This window comes from Rhincodon typus, chromosome 13, assembly GCF_021869965.1.
Source record: "Rhincodon typus isolate 14 chromosome 13, sRhiTyp1.1, whole genome shotgun sequence".
Classification (NCBI taxonomy): domain Eukaryota; kingdom Metazoa; phylum Chordata; class Chondrichthyes; order Orectolobiformes; family Rhincodontidae; genus Rhincodon; species Rhincodon typus.
Genome location: NC_063344.1, coordinates 53,320,290 through 53,345,289, shown reverse-complemented (window position 1 = coordinate 53,345,289; position 25,000 = coordinate 53,320,290). Strand labels below are relative to the sequence as shown.

General features: G+C 38.4%; 1 protein-coding gene across 1 annotated transcript in view; it reads right to left on the bottom strand.

The window, feature by feature from the left end:
- Window positions 1-6: 6 nt before the first annotated feature.
- Window positions 7-25,000, bottom strand: part of copb2 (COPI coat complex subunit beta 2) — a 26,086-nt gene continuing 1,092 nt past the window's right edge. The window contains exons 2-21 of the mRNA XM_020512172.2: window positions 24,832-24,969; window positions 23,768-23,854; window positions 22,553-22,679; window positions 22,181-22,329; window positions 21,797-21,943; window positions 20,888-20,987; window positions 18,351-18,493; window positions 16,322-16,521; window positions 15,004-15,114; window positions 14,834-14,922; window positions 13,682-13,788; window positions 9,565-9,708; window positions 9,143-9,273; window positions 7,996-8,203; window positions 5,940-6,050; window positions 3,724-3,938; window positions 3,017-3,109; window positions 2,722-2,905; window positions 2,551-2,622; window positions 7-1,977 (exon numbers count right to left, since the gene is read on the bottom strand). Of these exons, the coding sequence (XP_020367761.2) occupies window positions 1,735-1,977; window positions 2,551-2,622; window positions 2,722-2,905; window positions 3,017-3,109; window positions 3,724-3,938; window positions 5,940-6,050; window positions 7,996-8,203; window positions 9,143-9,273; window positions 9,565-9,708; window positions 13,682-13,788; window positions 14,834-14,922; window positions 15,004-15,114; window positions 16,322-16,521; window positions 18,351-18,493; window positions 20,888-20,987; window positions 21,797-21,943; window positions 22,181-22,329; window positions 22,553-22,679; window positions 23,768-23,854; window positions 24,832-24,969 (2,799 nt within the window). The 3' untranslated portion in view covers window positions 7-1,734. The remainder of the gene's footprint in view (window positions 1,978-2,550; window positions 2,623-2,721; window positions 2,906-3,016; window positions 3,110-3,723; window positions 3,939-5,939; window positions 6,051-7,995; window positions 8,204-9,142; window positions 9,274-9,564; window positions 9,709-13,681; window positions 13,789-14,833; window positions 14,923-15,003; window positions 15,115-16,321; window positions 16,522-18,350; window positions 18,494-20,887; window positions 20,988-21,796; window positions 21,944-22,180; window positions 22,330-22,552; window positions 22,680-23,767; window positions 23,855-24,831; window positions 24,970-25,000) is intronic.

Here is a 25,000-nt window from a genome sequence, read left to right as displayed (position 1 = left end):
CAAATGTGTAAATATAAAGAGCAGCACACCTGGATCATATCATGGTATAACTCCTGCATATTGTGCTCTTCAACAGAAAGTTATATTTTATCAGCTTTAATGTAATAAAATGTCCCAAAGAGCATTATAAAAAATGACACCAAGTCACTTTGACAAGAGTGTTTCAAACATGTCTTAAAGGAGAAAGGTGAAGTAGACAGTGGAGGGAGGCAATTCCAGAACTTAGCTCCTAGATTGTGTGATCCCAATGGTGCTTAAGATGTCAGAATTAGATTGGGACTTTTAGAGATAGAAACAGGTAAGGCTATGGAGGGATTTGAAAATGAGGATGAGACTTTAACAAGATCTTAATTTTAAACTGGAGATTGTGTATGTCAATGAAAGTAAGGGTGATAGATGACAGAACTTGGTATAAGTTTTGTTTAACTTCAAGTGTATAGAGGATAAAATGTGGGAGAGTCCAACAGGAGTTTGAAGGAAGAGTCAGGACTAGAGGTAACTAATGTATCCACGGTGTCTTCTGGGAGAAGCAAGAACAGGCCAATTTAACTCAAATTGCTGTCCTTACCCTGAAGAAAATTAAGTTCCAAGCAATCAAAATTGGAAGGTAGATTTAGGCATTTATCCTGCTGTGTGGAACATTGCATTTGTTCAATGATGTCTCCTGAAATCTAATGTAATTCTATGCCCTTGAAACTTGTATTCACGGTCACCTGATCCTTACCTGTCTGACTAAATTTGGCCCAGCCACACCACATAATGCTTTCATTGTTTAAATATTTCAAATAAACATCCTGAAATGTTACACTACTCCAAAGTAAAACAAACTCTAGCTCTTAAGCCACTGGCGGTTTATAAAGGCCTTTAAAACTAGATCTCAATTTTATGGTCTACTTCTGAAACTTCTCCAGGTTTGCTAGTTCACCCAGCACCTGGAGTCACCAAAGCTTGACACTGCATTCTCGATAAGGCCTAAACAAGGTCTTCTATGAAGACAATATAATAACACGCTGTATATTTAATCATCCTGGCAGTAGTCTCACGATACTGGAAAGAGACCTTCATATTTATGTAATGTTATGACAAGATTGCACTTGTCTATCCATCTATATGTTATATTTATGTACAAGTGACATTTGCCAGATGGATGTCAATTTCTCATTGAAGTTAGATCTACTACAATGGAATTTTCATAAATTTGCTCATCACGTTCTGTACACTAACAACAATCTTAGAGACAGACCAAATAGTCTATATCCACCACTATTAATGATGGTGAAAAACATCTATTTCTGGGGCTCTGTGATTAACTATTTTGTATCTACAAGAATGCAATCAATTAATTATCCAACCCAAAACATGCCACCCTATCTATTGGAGGACCAATTTATTTAGTGGTTTATTGTGTGCCATTCTGTTTACCTTTTTTTTCTGAAATTCAGGATGCACAATCTTGGCCCCAAGCTACCTAATCCATTAATGTTCTGAGGAAGGGTCATCGGTCCTGAAATGTTAACTCTGTTTTTTCCTTCACAGATGCTGCCAGACCTGCTGAGCTTTTGCAGCAACTTTGTTTTTGTCCCCGATTTACAGCATCCGCAGTTCTTTCGGTTTTTAATCCATTATCAATTTGGTTTTATTTTATAATGTTCTTTTCTTTTATTTCAAAAACATAAATGGTTTCCTTTTCAATAAATGCAATACTCCATTTTCACCTCAGTAAGGAGTGGCCAGTCAATGGAGTTCATCTTTACAGCTTGAGTCGATATTGATCTTTACAAACATGGATTTGCTTAAATGAGTTTTCTTATCTTGCTCAAATTGAAATACCTTTTTAGTTTCAATGTCCATTCCTCGTGGGACAGGTGCAGTCACCACGTAAGCAGGGTCTGATTCTAATACAGCTTTTGCGTCTGCTATCATTGATGCAACTGGTGTAGACACACTTGACATGGTTTCCTGTTCATCTTTAGAATCCTATGATGACAAAACATAAAATGTTGAAATCTTCTAATTATATCAAGGTTATTTTTAATGTATCCAGAAAAAGACAGTTTTTTTTGTTATATTGGTCCGGGGAATCAGTCATTTTAAAAAAAAAAAAAAAAATCCTTGTTTGAATTTTTAATATTGCAGGACTACAATGCTGCCAGCAGAGTTCCTTCCTCAACTGAGACATGCAAATTCTTGATTTATGAACTGTTTCTAACTCCAGCTTGAAACATTTTCAATAGATTAACAGTAAAGATGTGTCCATGGTTGTGGAGGGCTTTGACTTCAACACTAACTTTCCAACTCAGAAATCGAGGAACAAAAGCAAGTTATTGTGGATGGTGGAGATCTGAAATAAAAATAGTGTCAGAAAAATCCAGCAGGTCTGGCCAGTATCTGGAGACAGAAACAGCATTCACAGTGAATCCAACACAACTCTCTAGCACTGAAGTCATGTTGGACTCAACTCAGTTAACTTTGACATTGCCAGATCTGAATTTTTCCAATACTTTTTCTTTTATTTCTGAAGAAAGAGTGTGTTTTATAGTAATCAGCTACCTCAACTGATGCTCCATGATGAGATGGTGTGAAGTCTTTTGACTCTTCAATAACATTCCTTTCTTCATTTGGCTAGTGAGCAAAATAGCAGGAACAAGATTAGCGCTGGCAAATTCCACTTTAATCCAAATTCTCAACATTTTTATAACATAAAAGGATGCTATGACTTACAGTGACAAGAGGGTAATCCCTGGCGGGTCTCTCTTTAGTCTTGCTGGTTTCTTTCAGGTATTGCTCAGCTACAAAAGCTTCTTTTAGGCCTGGGAATAGGTTTTCATATTCTGTGGGGTCAGCAAGAGATTCTGCAGCTTTTTGGTTTATTTTGGCAAGATTCTCTCTCCAGAGCTTCACAACCCTAAAAGGAAAAGTTAGTGTCAGAATGCAAATTATTATGCACATGTATTTTTGTATGTAAACATGCAAGATTGCACTGTGCTATGATGGAATTGAAACTGTAGACTCATACCTAGAAACCTGACTTGGCAAGTAGGTTCTGGAAAAAAAGGCAGCTTCTGGGAGACGTCCTGTTTTTATCAGCAATTCCAAACAATTGTCAAGCCTGCATGAAATAATTTTAAAAGATAAAATAATTGCAAGCTTAACAGAATAGCCAAATACGCTTATTGAATTCACAACTCTGGTCAATGTTACATTACTGTGGATGGATTTTGTTTCGGGGTGGTGTCGTTGTGTACATCAATGTTTAAACCTTGGGGAAATGGTCTCTTTCTTTGCTGTATATTCTTCATAATATATTAGATTCAATTTAGACACCAAATAGCAGGAACAAATATAGGAAGAATATACAGGACCTGAATGGGAACGATGATTCACTCAACAAGAGCTTAAAAAATAAAATTAAAGAGACAGGTTGCATAAATCTGGTTAAGATTATTTGACTATAGAATGTTTGGGGTCATGTAATTGAGATATTTTTAAATTTTCCACAGGGTGTATTGAAAGAGACAATTTCCTGAAGTGGACGTGTCCAGGCTCTCCAAATTGTATTCAAATCACTATCGTAATCATAAGCTGAAAATCTGAAAACAAAATGATAAAAAAACACAATTCATTGTTGATAGAAATTAATTGTATTCAGCAGTGTTAAGTGATTGAAATTTAGAAAGTCTGTCAAAGAAGTTAAAAGTAAAGATTGAAAGGTGTAGTACTTACTTTCCTTGCATGAAATAAGTCATAAAGGCCACATTGTTCTTGCCATCTTTTTCGACAACTTCTGCTAATTTGTTAACCATTGGAGCATTGCCTGAGGCAGTAGCCAGCAGCAACAGTCCACCATAATCTTGTGCATGGTGTAAACACTCCTGAGCAAGGGTAAACTGGCACTTACTGATCGCCAGCTCTGCCAACTGCTTCCACTTCTGTTCTGACTGTGGGGATGAAAAGAAATTTTTTTGAATAAAACAAAACAATCTTTTAAAATTGAATTGGAATACAATTTATACCTATTTTCAGAAAATGATGTACAGGTTCACAGACTTAAAATCAACTGCAGGATTAAATGAAATGAGTAAGCTACATATTTGAAACCTGCTTGGGGTGTCAAACCCCATCAGAAAACATCTGACAGAATGGTCTGTATTCTTAATTTTAACTTTTTATTTCTATTCCAGGCTCCCGAATGTTGCTCATTTTTCCTGTGCTTTCACTTCCAGTAGATTTAATTGCACCATACCACCATCCATTATGTAGCCCTTGTAACTGCTTTTGATTATGCCTAGTGTGCTGCTTTATACGTAAAAATCCTCTTTCCTCTGTCTGCAAATGTTTGTACCCTCTTCCTTTTTAAATAGAAATTCTGTTCATCTGTATACTTTTCAGCTTTAATTCAGGGTCTACACCTGAAATATTATTAGACCACTCTAAATGGTGCTTAACCTGCCAAAAATACACAACATACAGTTGTCCCACTCCAAAACAAATAAAGTATGTGAGCAATAACAGTCAAATTGTTGCCTCAGTTCAAGGTTCTCAAACATTGGTTCCGCGTCAAAGCTGGGATAATTGTAAGGAACAATCTAGCTAAGTCTGATGACGGTTGAGAATTTTTAAAAAAATTGAAAACTGATTGAAAGATAGGAAACAGAGTAGACATATATCCAAGATTTTGAGAAGGAAATCAAATGTAACATTTCCAACTTTTCTAATGACACAACTGGGAGGAATGGAGTGTAATGAGGTGAAGTGAAAAAATTTCAATGCAAAGTAGACAAATTGAACGCGTGGGCAAATAAGTGGCAAATACAACATTAATAAATGTGAAGTTATCCAATCAGCAGGAAAAACAATGTCAGAAAACTATTTAAGCAGTGATAAATTGGAAATTGTTGGCTGTCCTTGCACGCCAGTCACTGTGAGCAAGTAGAAAGGTACAGTAGGCAGTTAGGAAGGAAAACAGTATGTTGGCCTTCAATGCAAGAAGATTTGAGTACTAGAGCAAAGACGCCTTGCTGCAGTAGGTCTGCACGTTGTTGAGACCAAACCTGCAATATTGTGAGCAGTTTTGGTCTCTTTGCTTAAGAAAATTTACATTTTCATAAAAGGAGAGCAGCAAAGGTTCATCAGACTGATTCCTCGGTGTGGCAGGTTTTTCACATGGAGAGAGATGGAGTCAATCATTCTGTACTCACTGGAGTTTAGAAGAATGAGAGGGAAATCTCACCGAAACATACACATTTCTGACAGAGTTAAACAGACTGGATACAGGGATGATATACCCACTGGCCAGACGGGATCTAAAAGGGGTCATGCTCTCAGAATATGGGGTAAACCATATGGGACTAAGATAAAGAGAAATTACAGGGATGGTGAACCTGTGGAATGCCCAACTAGACAAGGCAGTGAGGCTAAATCACTGAATATATTTTTAAAAGTAGATTGATTTCTAGTCAGAAACAGTGTCAAGGGTTTTGGGGAGAGCCAAACTATGACAGAGATAAGGTTCAGCAAAGTTCATAATGAACGACCAAATGGCCTACTCTTGCTTCTACATTACCCACCCACTCTAGAGTTTTCAGGTTTCAGATCAAAGAAATCAGAGTCGATGTAGCAGCGTGGTAATTCAGGGCATTTTCAAATCAATGAATAAATCTGGATTTGAAAGCCAGTCTCTGTAATGGTGACCATGAGACTGCTGTGAAATTCCATCTAGTTCACTAATATCATTTCAGGAAGAAAATCTACCATCCTTATCTGGTCTGACCTACACGTGACTCCAGACCCACAGTAAATTTGTTTGCCTCTTAACTGCCTACTGAAATAGCCTCACAAATCACTTGATTCAAAAACAATTAGGGATAGGCAACAAACTCCTATCAGCCAAACCAATATTCCGTGAACGAATAAAAGAAACTAATTAATACAAGTGTTACCTCTGCTTCTACAGCCAATTGATATGCAATCTTGAGCTCTCCAAGCTGCAGTGCAAGCTCAAAGCGGTGCTCTGGATCAGTGGATACCGCAAGAGCCTGTGATTTGAAACCCTGTGTATGGAAAAAGTAAACAGCTTAAAGATACGGACTGGAAAACAAAGAATGTTCTCATTTGTAAATTAACTAGGATGCTGTGGAGAAAATCTACCAGTCTGAATTTGTCAAGATGAATTCCATTTATGTTTAGTTCATTGATTTTCTGTTTGGATTAAAAATGGCGGATTTCATTTGTTATCAGCATGACTTACTGATGTACAAGTCTATTGTTTTGGGCCTAAAATTAGTCGTGTAATACTTTAAAAAAAAAAAAAAAAATTCTTATTTACCTAGAAGTAAAATGTCACCACATCACCAAACAGCTGCACCAACGTAACTTACATTTGCTCAGCAGCTTCAAAATAGGGAAATGTTGCAAGGCGACTGACAAGAGTGTAACAAATTTGACATAGACAGGATTGCCATCATTGATTTCACCTCACCAAGATAAATTGCAACAGGAACTAAAATGTGAATTTATTTTGTTTGTAATTTAGACTGGAAAGTTTATCAAATATTCTTAATTTCTATGCTGCTCTCACAGTTTCCTGGAGACTACATTACCATTCCTTATATCATACCATTGCACTTAATCTATTTCTTCCAAACCAACCACAGGACCAAACACAATTTCTTCCAATTTCTGCAAATAGTCAATGAAGGAAATGGGGAATTTGGGATACAGAGTAACAATTTTACAAGGAAACATTACATTATTTTAAGTTTTCTACAAACTAAGGGATCAAACAGCTTTTAAATGTAGAAAATTATGGAAATAATATCTACAAAACTGCCAAGGTAAAGGATAAATATTCAAGAGAGAAATGCAGGAGAAATTAATTCTGCTGTAAATCCCTTATTTGACAGTATCATTTTGGGATAGGTAATAGGGAAAATGGTGAATCAAAGACTGATTTTGTTCATTAGGTGAGACATCAACCAAAATCCTATTATAGATTTTTTAGTGTTCAGTTTATGATAAATTATTGCTGCGATCATAAATCCAGCAGCATAAGGAAACAAACTGTCAGTCAAGGACATGGTATGTTTCATGAGAATTAAAACAGCAAGCATCCAAGAATATGCCAAGTTATATGAATTTGAAACTGGTTTTCAAGTAACTTTTCAGGGTCAAGTCTTCTATCTGAACATACAACTCTTACAGGTTACAATATACATATCAAGTAGTACAGCAAAAATCATCATCTGCAATTTTAAAGTCATTACACATACTGTAGCCAAAAGTACTTATCATTACAAACATTTTAATTATTTTCACTTTTCTCCTTCTTTCTTTCTTCCTTTCCTATTTTCCATTTCTTGATAAACTTTCCCTAAAGGTTTTTTGTACTTTCCCTTCCACCACAACCCTACCATTGCCAAGTTTCAAACTGTGCACCCACTATTCAATATCTCTTTTCCTGCTGACTATCTTGAGGAATTTCTTCCACCCATTCACAAGCCAAGTTTTCCATATCTTAATGTATTTTAGACAAAACAAATAAATACAAAGAAGCATTGTATTCAATTTTAACTGCCAGGCCTCCTGTGTCTTTAACATAGGATGTGCTTGGACATACAAGAGAGATTTCCTTAACCATTAGACAATCACCAAAACTCTAATGTGCTTGTCATACTTGAGCATTAGAGTTTTTCACATTACTGAAGGAAAATTGCCAAGTATTATTCAATTTAGAACACCTAAATAAAGCTGCAACCAAAAACAAGTGTTTAATAGGAATATTTAAAAATTGACTTTTTGAAAAGAAATTTCCACATAAGACAATTTAGCAATTAGAGAAGTGCTCAACAAGAACTGTCTTTCAACTGCTTGCTTACTTTAAGTTAAGCATTGTGGAGTGTGGAAGTTGTGGATCATTTCTGCTGAGAAACGCCCTTGTTGAATGAAACAATCTACAAAAAGTATTTCTGACATTTTTGTTGTTATATTCCATCTAACCTGTTTCTCAAGGAAGTGTGCTACTCTTGTCCTCTGTTCCTTTGGAATTGTGGGAAGAACCTTGTCAGCCATGGAAAAGTCCCTCCTCATGACTGCAGTTTGGTATTCGAGCACAGAGACAAGCAAAGAATAGCTGACGATGTTCAAATCTTTATCTCCCAAATACAGTCGATTATCTTTTGGGATATAACCCAGGAGGTACATTGTTCTGAAAAAATAATATTGGCACTTAAATTGTAACACTTTAACATTGATCTTCAATGAAAATAACAGTTTCAGTTATGTACATCATTTTGGAACTACGAGTTCAGTTAGCAGACTTCAAAGTTTCTTTTATAACCAATGAGTGAATACAGATCAAATCAAACAGAGCACAAGTGTCCAGCTCAATCTTTGGCGAAGTTAGCTGATGCTAATGAAGACAAGTCCCTAGGTCAAGGAGAAATGAAAAAAAAAGTATACAGGGCACCGGTGTCAGTAAAGCTGGATGAAAAATAACATTGGGCTTGTCTATGATAACCCAACAATAAATAGCCCATTGACACAAAGTCCCAGACTTCATATGTAGAGGGCGGTTAGTTGGTTATAGCCAGGAAATCAGTGTCCATGGAACTGTATTCTAACATCTATCAAAGGAAGAAAAGAATTTTTCAGACTGCAAAGCTCTGGTTTAAAGGGAAAGGAAGTGGAATTACAACTGATATTTAGTATGAATAGTCATATCAATTTATCACACTGTTACTTTATGCTGTGATTTTAAGGTCTTTGGTTTACAGCTGTAAACAGTTATAATTGTTCCTAAGGCATACTTCGGGAAACACAGCTAACTTTCACTCACGACCTGTTAAATGCTGTACATTTACTATTCATGCCTGCAGCTGATCTGGTAAGGAACCCGAAACCAGACTGTACAAATTTTTGAATTTTTTCTTTCCAAAGTATTAGTTATAGATTAGGTAACAAATACAGAACTCACACAAATCAGTGCTAGATCACTCTCCCCTTTCAGAATAATTATGGATGGATAATAAAATACTGGCCAGCAGTGACACCTTTCCATGAACAAGTAAAAACAAATTTTGCTTAAGCATTTGATATTGAGCATTATTTGTAAGTCCTGCAAGTTCTCCACTGCTCTCCCACTGACCTGTCAAGATGGGCAATGGTGACAATCTCTCCACCAACATAGTAATTGAGCCTGTTCACAGAGCTGGTGTAGATAAAACAGTCTCCTACCCACAATCCAGTCTTAACAATTTCTTGAATTTCACCAAGAACCTGGAAAAAGTATATCCAAAGAAATTAAACAAACCACTTAACTCAGTGGAACAATTTCCCAATACCAAGTAATTAGAAAAATTCAAAACAATCAAAAACATGTCAAGCTTGGAGTAGCATAATTGCAGCTTATTGTAATTAAAAACATAAGATTTTCTGCACTGCAGGTCATTTAGTTCACCATACCCATGAAAGACAGGTTTTATTTAAGCAACTTTTTATATCCTAAAATGTTCAGTTTTTTTTCTGCTTTTAAGTAACATCTCAGCTGTTAAGTATTTGCAACCTGACCTCAAAGGCATCTTCAATGCCATCTTCTGTAACTCCTTCGTGTGTTTCCTGTGCCGTAGCCACTTTCTCAGCAAGATATTTCAAAACAAAGAAGGAATCCTCTGTAGCAATGCACACTAGTTCACCAGAATCTGACCAAAATATCTGCAAGGAAAGAAAAAGTAGCATGGAGTTAAGGTTGATGTAGCAAATGCATTGTAAGATTTAGTATCCTATAATTTAGAACAATTCAGTCTTGTTTAGACTGGTGGAATGAACAATGCAATGGGTCTTGGTGCTATTGAGTTAGGAAGGAGGTGGGGAGCAGAATCAGCCTAAATTTGCAAACCTGATCACGATCCAGTGATCTTACGAGCAAACAGCATGTGTAAAAACATGATCAGGCTTGGTTATGATTCCCTATTCAGGGGACTAGTCTACATACACTTCAGATCTGGTCTTGGGGAAAACTGTCACTTAAAGAAGGGAATGTGAACTTGTATTCTAAAATAGATCAGTGTCCTCAGAAAAGGAGTGAAACTTGAGAGAGGAGAATTGAAATGCAACTATTATTCATAACACCTATGCGACTATAAGTAGCGAATGCCTAATGTCATTTGAGGTTAGGTACAGGAAAAGGCTTCCTACTCATTACTTCAATCTCACTAGAAGAGGTATTACATTTTGGTAAAACAAACAAGGGCAGGACTTGTACAATTAATGATACGACCCTGGGTAGTGTCATAGAACAGAGAAGCCTAATGGTTCGGGTACATAGTTCTTTGAAATTTGCGCTACAGATAGACAGCGTGGTTAAGAAGGCATTTAGCATGCTTGCTTTCATTGAGACCTTTGAGTATTGGAATTGGGATGTCATGTTGAGGTTGTACAGGATGTTGGTGAGGATTCTTCTAAAGTACTTTGTGCAGTGCTGGTTACTCTGCTGAAGGAAGAATATTATTAAACTAGAGAGAGTTCAGAAAAGATTTACCAAGGTGTTGCTTGGAATGGAGGGTTTGTGTTATAAAAATTGGCTGGATAGGCTGGGACTCTCTTCACTGCAACGCAGGGGGCTGAGGGGTGACCTTATCAAGGTTTATAAAATCATGAGGGATATAGATTAGGTGAATGACAAGGGTTTTTTCCCTAGGGTGGGGGGAGTTCAAAACTAGGGGCCGTATTTTTACGGTGAGGGGAGGAAGTTTTAAAAAGGACATGAGGGCCAACATTTTTACAGAGAATTGTTCATGTGTGGAAATGAACTGCCAGAGAAAGTGATGGATGCAGGTACAGTTACAACATTTAAAAGACATCTGGACAAGTACATAAATAGGAACAATTTGGAAGAATATGGTGCAAATGCAGGTAAATGGAACTAGTTTAGTTTGGGAACATGATTGGTGTGGGCTAGTTGGACTGAAGGATCTACTTCCATGCTGTATGACTATAACTCAGATCATTTTTATTTCCTACTCCCTTGATACCAATTGCCATTTCCTCTATTTCTATTCAATCTGGAATAATTTACAAAGCAAACTTTAACAGAGGCTCAAAGATACCAAGAACTGAAGATACGGGAGTCAGAGTCAACAGTGTGGAGCTGGAAGAACATAGCAGGTCAAGCAGCATCAGAGGAGCAGGAAAGTCAATGTTTCGGGTCGGGACCCTTCTTCAGAAATGGGGAGGCGGGGAAGGGGAAGGGGGCTAGGAAATAGATAGAGGGAGGAGGGGTGGGGCTGGGGGAAGGTAGGTGGGAAGTGACGGGTGGACCCACATCCCCCTGGACACCACCCCATGACCCCCTACCCTCGCTCAACCCCTTTATCTCCAACTGTCGTCACGACATCAATCACCTCAATGTCTCCACCCCTCTCCCCATCGGAACGCGCAGCCCTCCGCTCCAACCCTGACCTCACCATCAAACCTGCCGATAACGGGGGCACAGTAGTGGTAGGATGCACTGACCTCAACATTGCGGAGGCCAGGCACCAACTCTCTGACACCTCCATCTCGCGCCCCCTCGAGTATGACCCCACCTCTGATCACCAAACCATCATCTCTCAGACCATCCATAACCACACAATCTCAGGTGACCTCCCACCAAGAACCTCCAACCTCAACGTTCCCAATCCCGCATTACCCGGTTCTATCTCCTTCCTAAAATCCACAAACCTGACTGCCCCAGCCAACCCATTGTCTCTGCCTGCTCCTGCCCCACTGAACTCATCTCCGTTTACCTTGACTGTCTCAGATACCTCCCTCCCCTTTCTGGACCTCTCCGTCTCCATCCCTGGTAACCACCTCAACAATAACATCTATTTCAAACACACCGACTCCCATAGCTACCTGGACTACAGCTCCTCTCATCCACCCTCCTTCACGAATGCGATCCCTTACTCCCAGTTCCTCCGGCTCTGCCACGCCTGCTCCTAAGATGGGGCGTTCCACTCCCAAACATCCCAGATGTCCTCCTATTTCAAGGACCGCAATATCCCCCCTCCGGTGATCAAAAATGCCCTTAACCACATCTCATCCATTTCCTGCACTTCTGCCCTCACATCCCCTCTACCCAACAGAAATAAAGACAGGATCCCCCTGGTCCTCACATACCACCCCACCAACCTCTGCAGCAACGCATCATCCTCTGCCACTTCTGCCACCTACAATCTGACCCCACAACCAAAGAGATATTTCCCTCCCCATCCCTATCTGTCTTTCGTAGAACCCACTCACTCCGTGACTCCCTCACCCGCTCCACCCTCCCCACTAACCCCAGCACCTATCCCTGCAACCACAGGAAGTGCTACACCTGCCCCTACAACCCCCTCCCCTCCCACGCCCACCCCTCCCCCACGCGCACCCGCCACCCCCCCCAACCCCGCCACCACCCCCACCCCCACATCACCTTCATTCAAGGCCCAAAGCAAACCTTTCATATCCAACAAGGGTTCACCTGTACATCCTCCAACTTGGTCTTCCTCCAGTGCCACAATAACGCCACCCGCAAACTGGAGGAGCAACACCTCATATTCCGCCTCGGGAGCCTACAGCCCAATGGTCTGAACATAGGATTCACCCGTTTTAAAACCTGCCAATCCCCGGCCTCATCCCACGCCCAACCCCCACTTTCATCCCTGCCTCCTTGACCCATCTGCCCCTTCCTTCACACTGAATAATCCCCACTACCCTTACCTGCATTCACCTATTATCCACCCCACGTACCTTTCCCCAGCCCCACCCATCCTCCCTCTCACCTCCTTGACCTGACACAACTTGTCCATCTTCCCTCTCATCTATCTGCCCCACCCTTCCCACTGACCAATTCCCACCACCCCCGACCTGCATCCACCTGTCACCATCCTACCTACCTTCCCGCAGCACCACCCCTCCTCCCTCAATTTATTTCCCAGCGCCCATCCCCCAGTTCTGAAGAAGGGTCCCGACCAGAAATGTCGACTTGGCTCCTCTTCTGCTGCTGCCTGACTAGCTGTGTTCCTCCAGCTCTACACTGTGCTGAATTCAACAGAGGCTGCATTCATCATACTAAGTTGCATTCCTCTCCAAAATATTTAAAAGTTACTTCATAGTAAAATTTATCTTACTTCTGGAGGTTTAAGTCACTTCTCTTAATTTAGCACTACATTTTTTGAAAGTTCAGTCAGATTTGTTAGTTACTTACTGCAAGTTCTAACCATGTGCACAAGCTACCTGGCTTTTCCGACTACAACAAATAATAGTTCATTAATTTTAAATGATTTGCCATCAACAACATGCCCACTAGTATACAGCAATCTCCAACTGTGCACAGTGTTACACATACATATACATGGACAGAGTACAGGATCTGAAGAAAAATCTCAGCAATAAATACTGTAAATCCTCTTATACAGATGCTATTTTCATTGGGAGCACATCATCCGCTATTGAGAGAGCAATGTAAAAATGATCAGCTCGAAAAGTCACATATTTATATCTTAAGAACATTTCAGAAGTAATATGTACCAGAACGAAATACATTAAGATTCTGAAAAAAGATGATATATTTACGTTAAGATAAACACTGAAAAGTCACATTTTGTTCTTAATTTGGAATATTCTCCCTTGGTGTAACACAAATAGTCAGGTTATAATCACTCACATGTTTGGGCTGTATTTCAATTCGGCGGATGAGCTCAGTGGTGTCCCAGTCATAAAACGCCAAGCCATTCATTGAGCGGACACCGAGGAGGAACCCTCCATAGATGCCTATGAATATGAAAAGCTTTAAAATTATCAAACAAGAACATCACACAAAACAAAAAAAAAGACAAACTGTTTGCAAATATATTTGAAAGAACATTCCAGAATTCAGTCTTCCAACTTCAATTATAGTCTAATCTAGTACATACTCCATTGACTGAAAATTACAGGATATCAGTCTTCATAACCTAACTACATTGCATCTTTAAGAATGAGCCAAAAGCAGTGACATGAAAAATTAAGTCACTTGATAGGATAATGCATTGTCAGATCATCCCTTTTTGCCTCTTTCTTGTTTACTTCCTCTTTTAAGCCGTCATTCTTCCTTTTCATCACATCATCTCCCACATTTACTTTGCTTTATTCATGCTCCAATGAATCTTATTTTGAATTTCCACTCTCAACAGTGTCTCTACTCACCCAAAGTACAGAACAACTTTCTAGTTTATCATCAGGGACAGTGTATCTTGCATAGGTGTCTTTTTAGTTCTGAATTATAAAACAGATGTCTCTCACCATCTTCCAGTGGCTGACTCAAATGTCTGACCATTTTGTTTTTATTTAAAAGGCAATCCAAGCAGTTACATAATTGATTTATAATGTATCGCTTATTGAAAAGTACAATTACATGCAAATACTACAAGAAAGCTAACTTCAGACTTTCCATCTACCTGGAATTTTGTGCAAACTATAGTTTGGCTTCAAAAACATTTAAGCTGTTCCAACTGAACCTACCAATTTTAAATACAACAGACAGAAACAATCAAATTCTTTTCCTGTACATTTATTCCCAAAATATGATAACTTCCTGAAGCAACTCAAAAATAGCTTAAGTTTCTCCACTCTATTAACTCACACCAAAGCCAGTCAAAGGTTTACATGGGGTTGGTAGGGGGGGGGAGCAGGGAAGACTGGGGAGAAAGAAAGTTCAATTTGCTGGATGTACTAATGTGGAGAATGGGCTACTTTCATAATTCTGTAGGGAAAGGGATATTTGCTAAACTTGGCTATCATCTCATTTACATCCAGTTGCTATTATGAAACTCCTTACCTTCTGCTCCAAAATCAGGCTTAAATGATTTCTTTTCTTTAAAATTTTTGAATATTTTCACCACACTGTTGCTTTCCCTGATTGCATATCTAAAAACAAAGGAAACTCCATTAATTGTTCAAGTGTTTCTTGACCATTAATTAAAATCAAATAATTGGAATTTTACTTACTCAGAAGAATCATGTGCCCATACAAACTCCTGTGCAGATCCAAAGCTCTTATTTCTCAAAGCCATCGCTGTGTAGATAATGTATTCACCATCACCACAGACTACCACAAACCTAAGTATCAAAATTCAAATGAACACATGAATGAAAATTTCCTTTTCCCGAAAAGAGCCCTCCTCTACCTGGACAACATATTTTCAGCAGGAAAAACAGTATCCAGCCTTGCTACTTCAGACATATCCTTGGCATTGCTTGGTAGGACAAGGTCACCAGTTTAGATGGCCTACCTGGAGTGTGCTGTTTTCAGCAGCATATGCTTATTGTTAAGATAACAATATTTGCCATGGCTGAGCCACATTTTTCAGAAGGATTATGTGCACGTAGCCAAAGATTCTTGTGTGTGAACTGTGTTACACCCTGCTGGCCATCCATACATCTGCTACAATGGCACTTGCAAACAAAAGAGAAGGTGACAAACATCAATACAGCCAACTGGAAGACAGTCATCAATGACTACAACCTCTGGAGTCTGACTGTTTGGAGGAGTATTGCAAGAGGAAATAAGAAATAGAAACTTCTTATCGCTAAGCATAGGGTCCAGGGAAAATATAGGTCAGCAAATCCTGCAGTTTCTTGGGCTACAGTCTTAATCTGTATCAAATATAGTAAAAACTGCTATGCCGAAGTGGTGTATTCTGAGCTACACTGTTTAATACAGTTTATTAACAAAATACAAACCATCATTGCACTAAACCAGGGCTTCCCAAAGTGGGATCAGGACTGCAATTGGGGTCACAAGCTGAAATATGGGGGTTACATGTTCTGAGGCAGCAAATGCTGCCATACGGATCTAACAGTGCTGACACTCCAATAGTCACTTGCACTCAGAGGACATGATAACCAGCCCTCACCTCCCTGCAACCAGTTCACACAGATTTCTCTCCCCTACCCCACCCTCTTACGTTTCTCCAAGAACCCATTCGCTATCAGAGTATTTGCGACAATTTACAAGTCTCAATATGAAATAACAGTGGGAACATGCTTGGGAAGCACTGCATTGGACTGAAAGATGCCAAACACAATGGCACATAATAATTCCTTTACACTGTCCATTTCTAATACTCCAAACAGTAAATTTCTACATTTTAGAAAAGGTTATATTAACTTATCCAAGTAACTATCCTGGAGTAGTTAAAATCAGTTATGGTAACCATATTTTGATTTTACTTCGATACAAAATAAATATTAATCTTAAGTCTATTTTGTACTGTGCAATTGTTAAAAAAATACAGTTTTAAATTAGTGCAAGTTAAAGCTTTACCTTCCATTGGGATTATGTTGAATTGTCTGTGGATAAATCTCACAGCTTCCCATGTCCTTCACAGCCAAAGGCAGTCTTTCACCATCTTTTATCTCAGTATCTCCCATTGCTTTCAGGTTAGCCTGCTGGACTTCAGAATGCTTGGCCCAAATAATTTTACCACTAGCATCCATAGACATTGCAGGTTCTTCACGTCCCAGCTAAAAGTATTAAATATAAATCTATCAAGTACAAGACTATTCTCTCATGTTTGAAAACCAAGTCAGACCAATATATACCAAAAAGAGACATTCCTGGAGAAACTCAACAGGTCTCGCGGCACCTGTGGAGAAAAAGCAAAGTTAATGCTTTGTGTCCAGTGACCCTTCTAAATTCTCTAGTTTGAAATACAAATATTTTAAAAAGACTAGCTTGGATGAGGCTGAGGGAAAACTGAGCAGCAATACATTTTCATGCAACTTTTTTGACTAATACCTGGTTGAAATTCAAGAGACAAAAGCTTCCGCTCTCTCTCTCCTCTACCAGTTGCAAAGATCTTAGTTGAAATGAGTATCAGCAGCCTCACCTCAGTTCTACCTGAATATACACCTATACGCATAAGTAAACTTCTCAGAGAACACATAGGATAAGCTGTTACGGATAATGGAAAATTTCAGACTTATGTAACATTGTTTAATCTTCTCAAGTGTCTGAATTAATTTAGATATATTGCTTGGTACAGTTATATAAACTTTGTTTTTGTTGTGCACTTACATTGCTCTAGGAATACTTTTACGTGTGCCAAAACTGAAAGCCAGGTTACATTACTGTACGAAAACAGAAACTGCTGGAAAAGCTCAGCAGATCTGGCAGCATCTGTGGCGAGAAAGGGTGGCTTGACCCGAAACATTAACTCTGATTTCTTGCCACAGATGCTGCCAGACCTGCTGAGCTTTTCCAGCAATTTCAGTTTTGGTTTCTGATTTACAGCATCTGCATTCCTGTACATTTGCTGTCTTAGAGAAAAGACAAGCTTACACTGAGATAACTGGCTTAAGTTTAAAAAAGGTATTTGCTCATAATCCTTTCATTAAAACTCACAAGCATTAATGGGCAAAATAAAAGTGCTGAGGAAGGTCACTGGACCCGAAATGTTAACTCTGCTTTCTCTCTATAGACCTGCTGAATTTCTCCAGCAGAACTGTTTGTGTGTAAATTAAACCTTATCTCCTCCCAACAAAATCCCTCTAATCAATGAATATACACCTACATTCTAACCAGGTGAGTGATCACAGGATCAATAAGTAATGGGAAGATAAGGCCATTCAGCCCAGACTTTCTGTTCCCCATCAACAAGATCATTGCTGTTCTGACTGTTGCCTGACCTCCACCTCCCTGCATTCTCCAACAACCTCTCACTTTGAGAGAAAAATTCAGCTTCCACTGTTCTCTGTTGAAAATAATTGTACAGGCTAATAACCTTGTGACAGAAGAAATCCCTCAACTCCAACATAAAAAGGGGACCTCTTTTTAAGCTGTGCACCTCATTCTGGAACTCTGAGTGGAAACATCCTTGTTAATCCATCCTTCTTATAAACCTGCTCAAACCTTCCTTTTCAGACAACTCTTTTGTGCCAGTAATCATTATAGTAAACCTTTATGAACTGCTTCCAAAAGCAACTATCTCCTTTAGGAGACAAAATCCGTATATCTCAGTGTCAATTAATCTCCAATTAATTGCCCTGCACTATTATAACAAGCTTTCGCTACTGTTAAATTCAGTTCTCCACGTTACATTTATCTTCCCAATTCCACGTTGTACCTGCAACCTAACTTCTGTGAATCAGGTGCAAGGACATCCAGATTCTCCTTAAATTGCAGCATTTTGCACTCTATTCTACATATGGCAGTTAAGGGATAGTATAGGTAACCTGTACAAAGCAAAATGAATCGAGAAATCACACCATTCAATGATCTGAGAGCGTAAAAGAATTACATTTTCATACTGCAAATTATAGATGCACAAACAAAAGTGTTTTAACTCGCATACCTTAATGATGATACTGCCTTCATCATAGCCAAGAGCCACATTGTTGGAGCCTCTCAGACTTGCCACACACCAGACTCGTTCCATCCCATAATTCAGAGTACTTTCTAGGCGGTAAGTGCTCGAATGCCAGATACGAACAGTACCTTTAAAGGATTAAATGCAAATGGTCAGTTGTACGCATGGTAACACAGAAATGTTTTGAACAAGAGGAGACTGGTTCATACAATCCATTCTTCCGACTCTTACATCAGTTTAAATCATGATTCTTGAACTATTACCCTACATTTCTTTACGGACAAGAATACATTCCTTCTTTAAAACTTGTTTCCTTCTGAATCACCCTAACCAGTAAACTAATTAACAATTTAATCACATTATTTAAGAAACAAAAAGTTACTTAAATTTAAGTTTTCTCTAATGTCCTTGATTTGAAAATGCACATTCCTCATTCCTGAATTTTGGGGCCAACAAAAATATTTTCCTCAATCCAAAGTTTTCATTCCAATAGAAACCTTAAGGATCTTCATCAGTCCCTCTCATCTCCTCCTCCTCCTTCAGGAAATGAACTCTTTGGGGTTTGGGAAGACAACATCCTCCCTCAAAGCGCAGCCCTTTTAATTCAGAAACTCTTAACTGTCTTCTGATCTTCCACTAATGAGGTTGTTGATTTGTTCGCCAAGCTGGCTTGTTTTCGTTCAGATGTTTCGTCACCACGCTAAGTGACATCATCAGTGAGGCCTCCGATGAAGAGATGTTATTCAACTCCGCTTGAAACTTATACTGTTTGGTCTGTTATGGACAGTGGTGTCAGTTCCGGTTTTGTTCTGTATGGGTTTACATACGGGGTCCAATTCTGTATGCTTCCGGTTTGGACCGCAACTTCATTCGCAGATGTCTACTAAATAGACAACAGCCAGAGGACACAGTACACCCTAACATACTGGCCACACTGCCCTGCATCAAGAACATACCAGAACTGGCAACAAGACTCCTATGACCACTAGGAATCATGGTAGCACACAAACCCACAGCTATTCTACAACAAACACTCACAAGGATTAAAATCCCTGTTCCCACAACATGCAGAACCAACATGGTTTACAAAATACCATGCAACGACTGCCACAAACATTACATTGGACAGAGAGGATGGAAACTAGCCATTAGAATACATGAACATCAACTAGCAGCAAAACGACACAACAAACTTTCCTTAATGTCAGTCTACTCAGACAATGAAGGACATCAGTTTAACTAGGACAATGTAACCACAGTAGCCCAAGCCAAATATAGATACACACGGGAATTCCTACAGGCATGATTCTCAACCCATAATGCAACCAACAAACATACAGAATTGGACCCCATATACAAACCTATACAGAACAAAACTGGAAATGACACTACTCACCATAACAGACCAGACAGTATAAATTCCTAGTGGAGTAGAACAACATTACTTCATCGGAAGCCTCACCAATGAAGTTACCTAGTGTGGTGACAAAATGTCTGAACGAAAACTAGCTAGCTCAGCGAGCAAATCAACAACCTCACCCACAACCCGAGCTACAAATCTTTGCTAAAATCCTTCCACTAATTTTACATTTTCCGGTGAAGGCAAAAAAAAACAGAATACAATACACCAGATGCTGCTTCATCAAGACCAGACATAACTTAAAAGATCATTTCCTTTTACTCTTGATCACATCTATTGTTTTCCATTACAACTTTCTTTAAACAAGCTATAAATAATGAGTGTTGGTAAGCAATGAATTTCAAAACCCTTCCCTGTAGTAACGTGGAAAATGGACAAAGTTTTGAAACATTTTAATTAACCTTTCAAATAAAAGTAACATACAAAGAAATGCTGAGCATTGTGAAGATACAATCAGCAATTCTACTCAAGTTTAATCCAATCTGCTTTTACAGCCTGCCCTTTACAATGCAAAGAAAAGATATACTTTCAGATCATTCATTTCTCAACATCGGGCCAACGCAAAATAGTAAGCTTTTGAGAACATTGCATGGGTCATCACAATTACAAGTCATTTTCCACAAAACAGCTTCCCAATTAATACTAATCTTTGCCTGGGAGCACAGAACTCCAACATTACTAAAAGGAGACAAGAAATCAAAGCTTTTCGTTTTGTACTTTATCAGGACCATGCCATAAGAAAACAGGCTTGAGAAAAAGGACATACTGCATAAACAAATGTCCCTTTCTTCAAGTCTGTTTTTAGCATCCTTGTCCTGACAAGTGCAAGATGAAAAGCTTCAATTTCTGGTCTCTTTTTAGTAACAATTAATACTAAACAATTTCTTCATTATCTATTTTACACCTTCACTAAGCTACAGACAGCTCCCCTCCATGTCAATCAAAAATGACCACGTCACAAAGAAACTACACGAAAAAGCTGCAATTATCAATTCTCTAGCATAGTTATTCGGAATTTTCTATATTCATTTGAAAGCTTCTCTTCAATTTTAAAAGCACATAATTTGCTATCATTAATTATTTAAATTTCAGTAATACTCACCATCCTCTGATCCAGTGATGATAATTGGAAGTTCAGGATGGAAGCTAACACAAGAGACATTCTGAGCATGGCCCTCCAGTGTCTGAACACAAGTCTTATTCTACAAGCAAAGCAGTATTATTTAACTTATAACATTAATACTTATTTAATAATTTAGAAATAAAAAGTTGGATTAGTTATTAGGTTGAATTTTTTCATTCATTTACTGGATGAGAGTGTAACTGGCTAGGCCAGCATTTCTTGCCCATCCCTAATTCCCCAGAGGGCAGTTAACAGTAACTAACTTTCTGTGGGTTTGGAGTCACATATAGACCAGATGAGGTAAGGATGGCAGATTCCTTCCCTAAAGGAGATTAGTGAACCACATAGATTTTTACAATAATTGGCAATAGTTTTATGGGCCCCATTAGACCCTTAAATCTAGATATTTATTGAATTCAAATTTCATCTGCCAAAGTAGGATTCAAACCCGGGTCGCCAAAACAATACCTGGGTCTCTGGATTAACGGTCCAGCGATAAGACCAAAGGCCTCCCTTTTGGCAATAGAGTAATCACTGCACACAGCAATATGTTCAGCTTCACCAATTTTTGCAAGTATTGGCAATGATTTTATATAAATTAGATGATCAGCTGATTTTACCCTGGTGGAAATATTGATCATTTTGCTGCTGCATCTATGCTTTTGTCAGTTCTTGACCCATAATGGTTTGAAGTTTTGCCTTTTAATCACAATGAAGAATATAGCCAACACTTTTGTATAATTTGATCATTATGGAAACAATGTTTACGTTACATCATTTTGCAGAATCAACCTTTATTATTAAATAAAATCCAATGCACCATAAAATATTCTTACATAATTACTAAACATGCATGAACAATTACTTAATGTCATAATTTATCTGTACCTGGTAATCCCAGATTTTAACTAGGCGATCGTCAGCTCCAGAAATCAGATAGGGCTTATCACCACCACTATAGTAGTCAATGCAGTTCACTCCTTTTTCATGGCCCTCCAAGGTGAAATTAGGTGAGGATGACCCAAGCTGCCACACCTGAAGTGTACCAACACACTTTGCTCAACATCAGATCTTTACAAAATAAAATACATTTTTGAACCAAGTACAACGTTTTAGCACAGCATTACTTGTTTCCCTATTTTAGACTGAAAAGTAATCATTGTTTTCAAATTTCTCTATATGCCCTTTTACACTGAATGATTTTAACTACTGAGATTACTCAACTCATTCTTTCAAATAGTATTGTCACACCCTAACAGCTTGTTCACATACCTTAATGGTCCTATCTAAGGATGCACTTGCAAATTGGTTGTTGTCTTTCGGGTTGATGACAATTTGCATAACATAATGAGTGTGCCCTTCAAAAACCTGGGTGCAGGTCCACTTCTTCTCCCAATCCCACAGTTTGATAAGCATGTCATCTACCAAGGAAACAATTTATCAGTTTTTGAAACTATTCCAGAAATCAGCAAGAAACTAAAACAACCAAAAAAGTGTCTGCAGAGACAGATTTTCACTCTCAAGATTTTAACAATCTTTTCAATATAAAAAAAACTAAAGAAATAAAAAAACTTTCTATTAATTTTACATTTGCAGGTAACAACATTGAAATGTTTAAAGCCAAAAGAAAAGAAATATACTCACCACTGCTGGTCAAGATGTAAGGTTGAGTTGGGTGAACAGCAATACAACGAATGTAATCTGAATGAGCTTCAAACATGTGAACTCTCTCCAGTGTGTTGTAATTGAAGACTCTGATTTGCATGTCATCCTAAATTACAAGGCAACAAATTATGCCTTATCGTCCCTAGATGTTACAGGAAATCTAAGATGTACAAGTTTTTGTGAACTGCTATTTCAAAATGACACACATCATCCTTCTAATACCAACACAAACTGCAGATATAACCTTGATTCACTGTTTATATCATCTAAACGACAAATGGCTGATTTCACAACAAAACATGAGATTGTGGTATTGTCAAAGCACTGTGGGACCAACCAATATCAATAATTTATCTTCCTTAGACATGCTGGCCTTTTGGATTCTCCAAACATTTTCAAACAAACAAACAAAATTGTTTTAATACTTGGGAAAGTTCTGGCCAACAAAAAAAACTTAAGCCATTTATAGTTTAGGTGTGTAATTTTATTTAAGAAAGGTAATTGTTCCTTCTTCATTTTTGAATTTAAAAAAATGTTCGCACGTTTACATGCCGAATCCTTATTGGTTCCTCGGTTGTGAGCAATGCTCTTATCGTAAGAGTTATACAGAAACATACTCTTCAGTCCAACTCATCCATGCCAACCAGATATAATAAATTAATCTAGTCCCATTTGCAAGCATTTGGCTCAGATCCCTCTAACCCCTTTCTATTCATGTACCCATCCAGATGCCTTTATCCCTCAACCAAGTAACCATTCAAACATGAACCTTGGTCTGAATGTCAATTGGCTATTCAATATGGATGGGTTATTACACCTTAGGCTGAAGGCTCACAACAGATATTTAACCACAAACTTTCAACTTCAGTCACTGGATGTTGATTAGGCGATGTAACTATATCTGGTCTTACCCTTCTGAAATTCTGCAATATAAAAGACATTTAAATCTTGAGACATTTTATTATATTGCAGCAATGTCTGCAAGTTGCTTCCTCCACTGAGGATTGAGAGGCCAAGATCACTGCCCCCATTGCAGTCTAGCTGACATCTACCAGTACAAGAGAGACGATGGACTGCTCATATAACCCTCTGGTCTGGATGGTGCTACATTGCATTGAGCTGCATTTTTAAGTGAGTGTTATCAAGGAAGCGCACCTCTTTCGAATCATAAAGTTTACAATCAAAGATACCTACTGCTCCTGTGATGACCCAGTTCTTTCGTGCCACAAACTTGGATGCCCTGACAGGCAGGTCGCACACTTCAAATGTCTTCACAAGAGTCTGAAAGAGTACACAAATAGTATAAAAAGTAAATACAATCAATTCAGTTGAAACTCACACACTAACAGTGATATCCCATTCATTTAAAACACTAGTATACATTTGCTAAACTAAATACAGGAAGAAATGAGAGCAAGAAAGACCCATGTGATGGAACCACTTATCTTTGAATAACCAAGATAGAAGCTTGTTTAATTTGAATATTTTTTAAGTTTTGTAGATATGGACATGTGGGCTGGGAAAATTAAATATCTATTCTTATTTTGTAGCAGTGACATTAGTCATTCTCAGAGCAGAAAGTGCATGTATGAACGGTTGTGCAGAATCATTTAACATAAGTTCAAAACAGCCCCATTACAATATCTCAGACATTTCCATTGCCAACTGTTGTCTCTTTGAGTGGCATTAAATTTTGAAACTGAGATGTGGACAAGTTCATTCCCTCAAGGAGAGTATTTCTAATGTGGGCTGACTTGAATCTTGGAAGTGGAAGATTTGTAATCTATTGCAGTGCAATCATATAGTCATTTTACATAGAGATAGGGCACAAGATGCAACTGCGGGTATTAATTATCTTTGGGTGAATTATAATCAAGAAAATAATACTTATTACAATTTTACGTTAAGACGATTTTTACTTCTGAAATATCTGACCATATGTTAAACATTCCTTCATCAAGTCTTAAAAATAAAGATATAGGATAACTTCAAACTACAATTCTTCTGACATAAAAGAATGTCTCATGGTCTTTTACAAATGAAATGTTGGACACTACACAGGGGAAAAGGTGGTTTTTCTTGGAAGGGAAAACAGAAACACCAATCTGTTTCTCTGGGACAGAAACAGTGTGGCAAAGCAATTTTAGGAGCAAATTGCAGTGGGGTGGTCTGAAATGACGTAAATATTAAATATTTTATTAAACACTATTTAACAATTGTAACATCTGCCAGAACTGGAAGAGGCATTAATACTATACTTGGGATTCGTGGTTCCACACGCAGACACTGCCATTGTAAAGACTGGCCAACATCCATGGTTCACTTGGATGCAAGTCAACACTTTTCACTCGGTCAGACCGAGCAGTCAGTTTCCGTTTGATGTCTAGTCTCAGAGGCTAGAAAACACAGAAAATCAGCATTACTGCA